Source organism: Schistocerca gregaria, chromosome 1 (genome assembly GCF_023897955.1).
Source record: "Schistocerca gregaria isolate iqSchGreg1 chromosome 1, iqSchGreg1.2, whole genome shotgun sequence".
Taxonomy (NCBI): Eukaryota; Metazoa; Arthropoda; class Insecta; order Orthoptera; family Acrididae; genus Schistocerca; species Schistocerca gregaria.
The window spans coordinates 1,032,409,225-1,032,421,935 of NC_064920.1; the positions used below are offsets into that span (position 1 = coordinate 1,032,409,225).

Sequence of the window (12,711 nt, forward strand, 5' to 3'; positions counted from 1 at the left end):
TACCGTAGTAACAACATCCCTGATAAATCTGACTACGACGTTGTACAGACGATCAACAACAGGTAAATAAAAGTAAAGCTTCGAGCGACGAAGAACGCCAACAGTTACAGAATACTTTTTTACAGCACTCTAAAGTACTGAACAATGTTCCAGGAAACATGTCCAATTTTGTTTACGAATTCCAAGTAAAGCCGCATGATACATTTAAGGCAAAACATTATTCCAGTCCAGAATGAAATTTTCATTCTGCAGCGGAGTGTGCGCTGATATGAAACTTCCTGGCAGATTAAAACTGTGTGCAGGGCCGAGACTCGAACTCGGGACCTTTCCATTTCGTGGGCAAGTGCTTTGCCAATTTTTTTAAAATCTCATTTTGTTCGTTTTCGTTCTTTTATTTGTTCGGGGCGGACGCCACAAGACACCCATTTGCGTGCGTCGTTGATCCATTAACTAAGTTTTTTTTATTACAGAGGGCAGCGAACACGCTGAGTTAGCATGCCAGCATCAACTGAGCTACCCAAGGACGCCTCACGCCCCGTCCTCACAGCTTTACTTCCGCCAGTACCTCGTCTCCTACCTTCCAAACTTTACAGAAGCTCTCCTGCGAACCCTCGAAAGGCAAAGGTCCCGAGTTCGAAAAGCCACAGGTAGAACTGTTTCTAATGCTTTTACTAAATATTTTTTTGCTTTGGACATGTTCAGAAGGTAATCTCCGACAATGGACCTCAATTTCGATCAGTAGTGTGTGAACGCACACAGCAAGCTAGAAATATTACATCCAATTTTATTTCCAGATACAGTGCTTCTTGCAACCCATCACAGAGCATAATGAAAGAGAAACATAGTGATTGGGACAAGTACATTACAGATTTTCATGGCGTCATCAGTTCTGTAGCAAACGTCTCCACTATGCTTTTGCGTATCTTGTGTTGAAAAATATAGATCCACCTAATAAAATTCGTGAAATTGTTTCTTTTCCTACCACAAAAAGATTATACACGTGGCGCCCAAGAATATAAAGCGTGCAGCACAGTGCCGCAAATGTCAACAAGAAAAGGTTAGTAACCTCCACATAGGACAAAAAGTGTTGGTATGCACTCACTACCTATGCAACAGAGGAAAATGTCGTTGCAGTATATTTGAACTTTCATACTCTGGACCTTTTGATTTTCGATACATAATCTTCCCCATCCAATGTGGTTCATATTAAAAATTTATGGAAGAGATAATCGTGAGGCAATCATCACACCAACAACGTCAAACACTTTAAAGAATAACTTTTGCTTTGGTTCAATACATGTTGCTTGATAGAAGTTGGTGATCACATACCGCAACTATTTTTTTCCCCTTTCAGCTTTAAATAATTTTTTTTGTTACTTATCAGGAAATATGATACTTGGCATTTGTTTTGCAAAAGTCGCTATTTGCATTACCAGTAAATCTCAATTTACACTTATTTTGGTTTTACATGCAAGTCCACATATCTATAAGACATACCAGACCTTTTACTTGACACATTTCCCATGCTTATACAAATTATATTGGTACCTTGTTTTCATGATTTCTTGATTATTTAGTACTTTATTAGCTGGAGATGTGCTCAGTAGGGAGGGCCTTGCAGGTTGGTTCTCTTACCTTACCTTAAGATTTTTTGTTTTCATATGCGTATGCATGAAACAATAACTGAAAGAGACACAATTTAGTTTGAGATATGTCTAGCAGATCACATCCCTTGGGTGGTCTGGTCGCTGAAAATTGTAACACAAACATTTTTTTTCATAATAAGAATTTGTATTCTTTGGTATATAACCTCTAAATATCTTATGTTCATTTATTTCTGATACATTTCGACTTTGCTGATACCATGAAATGTGCTTTTTTCTGATGCTATGCTGAAATTTATGCTATTGCCTGATGAATTATTACTACTTTTTATTAGATTATTCACTCTTTGTATTTTATGATGTTGCCATTTATGACCAGTCTTATGCCCTATTTTGCAATATATCTCTTGTAATTGGTGATGTCACTAGTTTACTTTCTTTCACCTATGTAGATTTAAGAAATCATGTCCATTGCATACACTTATCCATTTTGTATATTTTGCAGAACCAAAATACCAAAGTGTCTTTGTATCCAAATGAGCCATTATGCTCATAAATAGAAGCACAAGAAAGTTGAACTGTGGCACCAATAAAGGTGGTTTCTCTCCAGCAGTAGTTTTATACATTATGATGCAGTACCACACCCAGAAAACTTTTATGTAGCATGACTCTGGCTGCATAAGCATATGCAATTATGTTATTTCCATGTTTACGGAAGATCACTCTTGTAAATCGTATGTTTGTGGTACATTCCAAACAATAACATAGTTATGCGTAAGACAGCTAGGCACTTTTTTAAATTACTTGCAGTTACTTGCTTTTCATTTCCGTATATGTCGTTCGATTCCCCTACTAGAATTACCCAGTCCTTTTGATTTAAACTCATACAATCTGCAGATATTATGTTGTTGTTGTGGTCTTCAGTCCTGAGACTGGTTTGATGCAGCTCTCCATGCTACTCTATCCTGTGCAAGCTTCTTCATCTCCCAGTACCTACTGCAGCCTACATCCTTCTGAATCTGCTCAGCGTATTCATCTCTTGGTCTCCCTCCACGATTTTTACCTTCCATGCTGCCCTCCAGTACCAAATTGGTGATCCATTGATGCCTCAGAACATGTCCTACCAACCGATCCCTTCTTCTAGTCAAGTTGTGCCACAGATTTCTCTTCTCCCCAATTCTATTCAATACTTCCTCATTAGTTATGTGATCTACCCATCTATTCTTCAGCATTTTTCTGTAGCTTCCTAGTTTTCATATTTCTGATAGAGGGGCATTTGCCTCTTGCAACCACATTCGCGTGTACTTTTCGTGGATTTTTCCGCACGTTTGCTTTCACTATGTCTAAGTTACAGCACACACTTTCACTTAGTTCTGTTGTACTCTGATTCTCGACCCTAGTATTCGAAAGTTCATCACACTTTAACCTATATGTTTCTTCTATTTGTGGCAAAATAATTTAGTTTTTAGTATCCCTTTTACGTTTTTCTGTTCAATTTATTTTGGTCACATTTTGCATACAACCGTATTTTCCATTTTGAAGTTGCGTCTGCACACTCAACATGTAATATTGTTTTAATTTAACACGTGTAATACCTTTATGAGCTCGCTTTTCCCAGTAGTAATATCCAGACTCGAGAAATATGCCCACGAGAAATATGTCCATATTTCTGTTATAGGACGTGGTTGGAACGCAAGCAATCTCTTATTTCGTTTTTATGTATATTTTGCTCTTATTTCGGTAATATAACACACGAGGCAGTTATTTTCACTGTGAACGCTGTATTGTTTGCACTTTAGACATTTTTTCTCGCAATTCCTTGTTTACTAACAGGAATATCATACTCACGATTTACACTAGCCGCCATTCCACAAATCAGTGGAAAATGAAATATTGGTTTGTAGTTTCAAATATAGCTCAATGAATATATCTTCTAGGGAATTCTTCGCCTACTTGGAAAGAGACGCGACACATCAAGTGATATCGACCGAGATCGATGCCTTTTGGTAGCACTGCGGAATAACTGTGCTGTGTGTGCTCTGTTCGTGTGAAGTTGAGGGGCTGTGATAGGAGGAAACGGTTTTCTATGTTTTGTTTATATGTGTAGTTTCATGATTGTATTTGTATGAGTATAAGTGACAGCATTGATTCCGATTTTAATGGAAGTTGCTCTGATGAATGCGTTGCCACGGAAACCTCCCTGAAACAGTCTCCAACGATGGTTATTAATGTTGACGAGGATTCTGCAAATAGATGTGATGCATTGAAACCTATGTGTCCCTTAGTCGATTTAACAGACGCAAGTGATCGATCCAGCTGCTCAAGTAGTAATCTGAAGGGAGATGCCGTGAGGAAAAAAGAACCCATATTCAGTATAAGGTTTAGGGATCAAGGGACGGCAAGGTTAGTGTTTGTATTTGTTTGTGTTTATTTTGTTAGACTGCCAGCTTTCCAACAGTTAGATATTAGCGATCTTAAGCTTGTAGTGTAGTTCGTAGTCTGTTTTTTTTATTAATGACAACGTATTGTTTGTTCTGATGTCTTCCATTGTGTGTGTTTTCTTCTGGCAGTCCAGAGACACCATATAGGCCTATATTAATTTTTCGTTCTTGCCTGCTTGTGTGTATTTTCTACTGGTTCTCTACGTATTTACAGCGATATATGTATGACTGCTTTGTCTCTGTTCCCTTTCATCAGCTTAATTTACCGCATTTTTCTCCTTTCATTAATGAAATTGAATACCTCAAATGATGTACGGGGATTTCTAATAGGCGTTTTCTTTTTATGTATGTGATTCTCTTCTGCCTTCCCAGTTTCATCTCTCACACCTGCCCAGTTGTCTTCTGTTGCATTTCTTTTACCTTTTTCAGTCACATGTTGCCTAATGCTTTCTCTGAAACTCTCAATAACTTCTGGTTCTTTCAGTATATCCATGTCCCATCTCCTTAAATTTCTGCATTTGTCTAATTTATTTTGTTTTAGTCTGCAGTTCACAGCTACTAAACAATGGTTAAAATACAGACCCACTTCTGGAAATCTCGTACAATTTAAAATCTTGTTTTGAAATATGTCTTACTGTTATGTAATCCATCTGCAACTGTCCACTGTCCAAGATCTCTTCCACATATACAACCTTCTTTCATGACCCTTCAACAAATTGTTGGTGATGATTAAATCATTCTCTGTACAAAGTTCTACCAGGTGGCTTCCTCTTTCATTCCTTTCCCTTAGTCCATGTTCGCCTACCATTTTTCCTTCTCTTGCCCTTCCGTCTACTGAATGCTAGTCACCCATCAAAAATTATCATATCCTGTAACCATCTGAATAATATCCTTCATATCATCACATGTTCTTTCAATTTTTTCATCATCCACAGAGCTAGTTGGCATATAAACTTGTACAATTGTGGTTGATGTTGGCTTTGTGTCTATCTTGGCTATGATAATGCATTCACTGTACTGGTTAGAATAGCTTACCCACATTCTCATTTTCTTACTCATTATTAGACTATCTCCTGCATTATCTCAATGTTATTTTGTGTTGATAAACCTGTACTGACTTGACAGAAGTTCTGTACTTCCTGGCACTGCATTGCACTAATTCTTACTGCATCTGATTTCTACCTACCCATTTCCTTTTTTTAATTCTGTAACCTGCCTACCCCATTAAGGGTGCTAACATTCCACATTCTGACCCATAGGAGGCCAGTTTCGTGTTTGGTAATGACAGTATCCTCATGTGTAGTCCCTGCCTGAATCCAAATATTTTAGCCAAGACATCTCTTGAGTTTGAATTTTAGTGTTAGTGAAGTTATCTGGTCATGTATTAACACGTCTAGATGAAACCAAGTTAATATTTTTCCCACTTGATTCCACTGTAACAGGTTTAGTATCATTCAAAGATAGTCTATGGCCAGTAGTTTCGGAAATACCCAGTAAGTTTACCAAAGTAAATATAAATATAGACACACACCTCCATACCAGACCACACAAAACAATGAAAAAAACCGACAACACATCCCAAATTCCACTAAACAACAATATCCTCTGGAATTGGACATTTCCCTTGACCTATATACCTCAATGTCAGCTCCCGATCCCACAAATTGGAATCGAACACTTCCCTTGACCCCAACACACAAAAAATACACTAAGAACAAGAAGAATAAAAATTTACCACAACAAAGTTCCGGCGCCGCAACCTAGGTTGGTCACCACAATCACCAAAAACACACACACACACACACACACACACACACACACACATACACACACACAACCACAAAACAATGAAAAAATACACAACCAAAAGAAAGGCCCAATCCAACCTCCCCGCTCACCCCAAAATAAAATACCCATAAACAAAAACCAAGCGCAAAATAAAAAAATCTCAATGGCACACTACAACTCAACAAAACTGCAACAAAATAGATCCTGCACAACTAAATCACAAACCAACACACACACCCCTAACAAACAGCACCAAAAACCTAACCCCCCCCCCCCCCTCCCCAGCAGTAGCCACCCACCCACCCTAACTAACCACTTTCGGCCTGTACATCTTACTAATAGCCCTTAAAAAACGAAAAAAAAGCAGCCCACAGGAACGCTCTTGGCCAACAGTACTCACCTAAATGACACTGAATGTTAGAAGAGCGCCTCTTCTCCCTCCCAAGAACTGACTTAATGGCCCCTCCACAGCCATTCTGTAATATTCGTACAAGCCCTCGTCTCATAATTTTTAACTCTTAAACTATGGTTAACAACTAAATGATTGTACCCCCTCTCACCCAACCCCCTATAAGAAGAAAAAGCATCTGAAACTACAGTAATATCTGGTTCTTTGAACTCCTCAATTAACCCCCCTAATTCCGCCTTAGACCGCCCCTCCACAACCTTAAAAACACATTCCACCCACCCCCTGGTACAACAGCCCCCCTACATGCAGATACCGACCACAGACTTACCCCTCCCATACTTCCTTTTCCCAAACTGTGACTTGTCCACCTCCACCACAACCCACCCAGCTTACCCCTGTACATAATAAACTCAGATTATACCTCACTGCAAAACATGCCAGTCACATGCGCGCAAAAACTTTTAGAGGATCTATAACAAAAGTAATAAGTCAACAACACAATCTCGCACATGCCCAAACTAGACTTCTCGAACCAGAAACCGCGACGTACCGAGTGCCGTAATCTATCCCTATGGCACTGCCACATATAACCGTCCCTGGTTCGAGATTCCAAAACTTTTGCCAGTCTCATGTCATTCTGACAGACATCACACTCATCCACCTCTGCAGTCAACCCAAAAAGCTGTAGAAATTTGATCAGCTTCAACTGAGTCGCACACATCAAAGCATGGAGTTGCCCACTATTTTATTGGTCGTATCCATACCTAACAAGAGCAACAACAAATTAATTTACTCACATTGACACACGACCTTCAGCGAACAGCACTATAATAACTTTCACACAAAACCACTAAATTGTTAACTCACTGAAACCAATTCTGCTCCAAACACAGCCAAAATGAGAACCAACCACTAGAATCAGTAACACCAAACTAAACCCAATACACCACACAACACAAAACCCCTAATCACATCACCAGAGAGCACCATGAACCACAACACGATGACACCTACAAACACGCCACACTCACAAATGAAACTCTGCAGCGTCATGACGACACACACCATAACAGCCTTATGTTACAGGTCAAAGCAGACATGTGGGATCAGATGTTTCGGTTGACCCCACAAAACAGCTATAATTAGGTAATGTCTACTATACATGACGATAGTATCTGTTCCTGAAAGAACAGTTACTGTAGATGACCATGCAGCTTTGCTAGAAATGAAATGATAATTAAATGGACGCCCTAGCTGCAAACAGGCGTTGATGTACTTCATTAGGGACATGTTGAAAATGTGTGCCCCGACCGGGACTTGAACCCGGGATCTCCTGCTTACATGGCAGACGCTCTATCCATCTGAGCCACCGAGGGCACACATGGTAGCACGACTGCAGGGACTTATCCCTAGCACGTTCCCCGTGAGACCCACATTCCCAACATGTTCACACCATTACATTCGACTGCGCCTAAGAGATGTTTGCCCATCATACTCATTACTCGTGGCAGATTAATCTACCAAGTCCCGTACGAGTTTGGGCATAGTGTGTGCGTTCGCACAGGAAGGTCAGTGGCCGGGAAGCCATATTTTAACTATAAGTTAAAATATGGCATCCCGGCCATTGGCCTTCCTGTGCGAACGCACACACTATGCCCAAACTCGTACTGTGGTTAAGGACTACGGTTTTGTGTCCTTTCCAATTTGTTGCTTTGGATTTTAGGGAGAGGGTTTTAATGTGCTGCTGGGTGACTGGTTCACCCAGGTTTTAGGTAAGAGGTCCGTCAGTCGCGATTACCTCCTTTTTTCCCGTCAATTTATGTTCTCCTTTCCTTGTGTTTCCTTTCCTTTTTTAGTGTGTCCCTTCTCCTCTTGTTTTGCCTGTGTATGTGAGGATTTGGAACTGCGTCAAGTCTGTATCTTTTAGCTGTTCTACTTGTTCGCCTTAGTCCCTTCACTGCATGTGTTCCTGTTTTTATGCGTTTGGGCGCTGATGACCACGCTGTTTAGCGCCCGTAAACCTCCAACACACACACACACACACACACACACACACACACGAACTCGTACGGGACTTAGTAGATTAATCTGCCATGAGTAATGAGTATGATGGGCAAACATCTCTTAGGCGTAGTTGAATGTAATGGTGTGGACATGTTGGGAATGTGGGTCTCACGGGGAACGTGCAAGGGATAAGTCCCTGCAGTTGCGCTATCCTCTGTGCCCTCGGTGGCTCAGATGGATAGAGCGTCTGCCATGTAAGCAGGAGATCCCGGGTTCAAGTCCCGGTCGGGGCACACATTTTCAACATGTCCCTAATGAAGTACATCAACGCCTGTTTGCAGCGTCCATTTAATTATCATTTAATGTCTACTATGTTGGTGTGCAGCAGTGGTCAGATGCAAAGCATTGACAGCCTAATTTTCCAATTTATACAATTTCGGAGGTAATGGGGTACGCAACTAGTAGCTATAATGTACACTCTTTGCTTTGGCTGTTTTTAAAATGAGGTTACAGTGTGTGTGTGGGGCAAATGTCACTAGGAGAGGAGTGGTGCAGAGGAAGCATGTTTTGTAGTAAATATTTACTATCTATGTGGATAATTAGCTTTCTTTTCTGTGAAGGAGTTGTAGGTAGCATTCGCAGTGGAGTGAGGATTATGTCATCTTTCTATAAGTAAAGTGAAACCCCTATCTTATTTTTCTGTTCTGTCCAGACAAAAAAATGCATAATTGAGGCAAATGCAGGAGTGAACAAAGTGTTAAAACTCTCAAAAATTTTGGCAGAAACACATGTAATAGACGTATATGATTAAAAATTGCAATCCTCCTATACTTTGTAAAAAGTCTATGAAGGAAATTAAACATATAATACAGTGTTTACGCAATAAGTTGTGGTAATGGATTTCATAAGTTCTTAAAAGAAATCACTGATGTATAACAGCAAGTAAAAACTCAAAAATATTGGTATCTGGGTACAAGGCAATCAAGCTATTTTCCGGCATGCTATGACCTCAAATTATACATTCAAAACAAGTGTTTTTGGGAGATCATCCTTTGTGCTCACACAGAAAAAACCAAAAATTGCTTCAGTATTAAACCAAAAATATCACAGCAGATAAATGGTTAAGCCATAAATGCACGCATGTGCTTAATGACAAACTTAGTCACCATGCTGGTATTGTTTAATGCTTTTATGAGCTGCACTTCATATGCACAGCACTGTTGAAGTGTTATTTTAGGCGTGATGAGAGAAACAGAGAAATGAAAAAAATGAGTTTGCTTCCCCAATTGATGTTACAAATTTATTAGAAGTGTGAATTTCTGCATACTGTGTAAAATGTAAATTTGAAAGAAAGCTCAGGTGTTACAGTTTCATGCCCTCTATCACTGCTGACAGTCTTTACAATCTACAGTGTGTGGTGTGTGTGGTGCAAAGTGTACACAGGGGTAGTGTATGTACTTGTTGCAACTGTATCATGTCAGATTTGAACACAAAAGTCTTCAAAGTGCACGCAAAATCCTTGTTTTATTTCCGTGTGACATCTCTGTCATAGCACATCATCTGCATGAAAAGTATATTTTCAGCACTTAACAAAAGGCTTTCACCCCTACCTGCACTCCTGTGGCTGAAGGGCCACTCGGTCTCTCCGCACATCCAGCAGGTGAGCTCATTTTGTGTGTGTGTGTTAGTGTGTTGTGCTTGCTCTGGCTATTGGATGACTTAGCAAATCACTAGCCAGAAATGGACGATGTTTCCTCGATTGTGATTGAGCATGTTCTTCATGACTCAGTGTTTGAATGTAAGAGGTTAATGATTGATTTTGTTGCTGGATCCAGTGCTTCGGAAATATATGCAAAAATATGAGACCGAGTTATAAGTGGCACAAAAATAGGTAGTGACTGGGTCCCTTCATCATATATTGGCTCGGTCCAGAACAATTTGTGTCAACTGTCTTGTTTTTCCAATAATGCTACAACCTAGCAGTAGGTGTATCATAATTTACGCAGTGAGGCTAAATGTTGCAAGTTGTGTTGGCAACACTGATCTTGGATTACGTCAGCATTTCCTGTTTCACATCTCCCCTCTCAACAACGACCTAAAATATTTCCTTAACCCTGTCACCACTAATGGTGCAAACCAGCTGCATTTCGTGCTACTTATAACTCGTTCAGCCACATCAAACATCAATGCAAAGGAAACGGGACAAAGTCAAGCGAGATGTCAAGTACTTAGAATTGAGGTAAACCTTATCAGGCAGAAATGTAAAACTGGGGAAATTTTAGCATTGATCTTATGGGTTTTTTTACAGGGACTATGAATTTATGGTGTGGAATCATGAAAAATTTAAAATCAGAGAATGTAAAATTGAACACCCGCTGTGTAAATAAAATGTTGTTAGAATTAAGTGTTGCCAATTGTCTCAATGGCTCATTACTTCAGGATTTAATAAGATATATAAAAAAAACTAAATATTAATTATCTTACATTGTTTAAAAAATAAACTTGTTCAAAGAAATTCTTTTTTATTCTAAAGTTTAGTTAGGTGCTAATGTTGTTGATGGTAGGGGAACGGGGTTGCATATTAGCCAATATCCGGTTTCACCCAGAGGAAGTAGTCTCAGAAAGGTTGAGAACCACTGGCCTAGACAGAAGGCAATATTCTTTTTGAGAAACGCTTTTGAGAATATTTAGATAACTCCCATTTGATGCTGACTGCAAAATGATTCTGCTGCCACCAACATACATTTCACGTCAGGACCACGAAGGTATGAGAAATGAGGGCCCACCTGAAGGCATATAGACAGTCATTTCTCCTTCAGTCTGTTTGTGAATGGAACCAAAAAGAAAATGACTAGTAGTTATACAGGGTACCCTCAGCCATGTACCATATGGAGGCTTGTGGACTATGTATGTAGGTGTAGAAGCCATTATCATTTAGCTGTACGGTACTGCTGCAGGTGCTTGCCCGTGGGAAAAATAATGACTGTGTAACAGGACCAAATCAGTCAATCACTTAGACTATTGCCCTGCAACTACTGAATAGTATGTTACCCCTCTTCAGATCCCACCCGCTGGTCTGGTCTTTCCACAGATATCCCTTCATTGTTGTTGCACATGTGGTACAGCTATCTGTATTAGTGAGACACACAAGGCAATGTACTTTGACAAGGTCCATGGTTAATTTGTGTTCCTGGATAATGGACACCTTTCTGGACCAGAGTAAAAGACTTTAAATCTTTGTGAAGATTATTCATATTTTTACTATTGATTCCATGACCTGAGCTGTGGATTTGTGAAAAGGACATATTCCTTACTACCAATTTCACTACATACTTGAAAGCAGATGTTAGCATCCTCAGTTCTATGAACAAGCCTTGGTTTCTGAATTCACATCACATTCAGTGCATAACATTGCCAGATACTTAGTTTGTTTTGTGTGCGGGTACTGCAAATATTGAGACAATAACACATTGAGTATTGTTTTAGAAAATGCTGTTAATAAATTTTCCATGGGCATTAATACATGCTTTCAGCCCAATTCCTTGTCTCTGAACTTTGAAAACGCACACTACTTTCACTTAGTAACATGCAGGAGCTTTCCAGTCAGCATATGTCTAAAATATGATAAGCGCATAGAAGAGGCTGATGCTGTCAAATTCTTGGATTAAAACTTCATAATAGTTTCTGTTGAGAGGAACATACCACAGAACTGCTACAACACCTAAAATCATCATTTTGTCAGACATGGGAGATATAAAAATAGAAAAATCTAATATATTTTGCTTGCTTAATGTCATACTTACTCACTTACTTAATGTCATGCAGGATCATATTGTGTAGTAACTTCTGAGCCAAGTTCAGGCTTTATAGTTCCGAAAGCACGTATAGTTTCAAAAGTATGAACTGTTTTTGGTGTGTATTCAAGAACTTCCTGCAGAGGCCCATTCAAATAACCACAGTTGCAAACAGCTGCTTCCCAATATATAATGAAATTTGTCATGATTAATCCCCAACAGATCAGTTCGTGGAATTATCTCTAAAATTAAGGATAAGCTTCATAAAAACTTAGTCACTTACTTTGGTTCTGAAAGGAGTCCTATACTCTCAGGAACACACGTTTTACATAAAATTGCCAGCCGCTATAAAAAGTCTTAGACACTAACAGACTTCAATTTATGAAGAGTTCAAAGGAATGTATTAATGGCCACCTCCTACACCATTTGCCATTTTTTAATACAACTCATCAATTTATATGCTATTAATAATATGAAATAATGTAGGTCTTTTGTAAAATTTGACCTGTGAACATCTGCAGTGCACAATTACAGGTTGTGTAACTTCTGTAAATATTGTTCTGTAATTTCTATAATGTACACATGAGATCTTATGCAATTCATTGTATATAACAAGTTTGTTTGTGTGGCCATCCTCTGCAGCAAGCACAGAAGTATTTCTTTTGTAAAAC

The 12,711-nt window shown here is 39.3% G+C and overlaps 1 protein-coding gene and 2 non-coding genes across 3 annotated transcripts in view; 2 read left to right on the forward strand and 1 right to left on the reverse strand.

Moving 5' to 3' along the window:
• Window positions 1-3,231: 3,231 nt before the first annotated feature.
• Window positions 3,232-12,711, forward strand: part of LOC126279205 (zinc finger CCHC domain-containing protein 8 homolog) — a 58,627-nt gene continuing 49,147 nt past the window's right edge. The window contains exon 1 of the mRNA XM_049979656.1: window positions 3,232-4,007. Coding sequence (XP_049835613.1) covers window positions 3,730-4,007 — 278 coding nt within the window. The 5' untranslated portion in view covers window positions 3,232-3,729. The remainder of the gene's footprint in view (window positions 4,008-12,711) is intronic.
• On the reverse strand, window positions 7,545-7,619 carry Trnat-ugu (transfer RNA threonine (anticodon UGU)). The gene has a single exon. It is a non-coding gene; the product is annotated as a tRNA-Thr (tRNA).
• Trnat-ugu (transfer RNA threonine (anticodon UGU)) lies at window positions 8,465-8,539 on the forward strand. The gene has a single exon. It is a non-coding gene; the product is annotated as a tRNA-Thr (tRNA).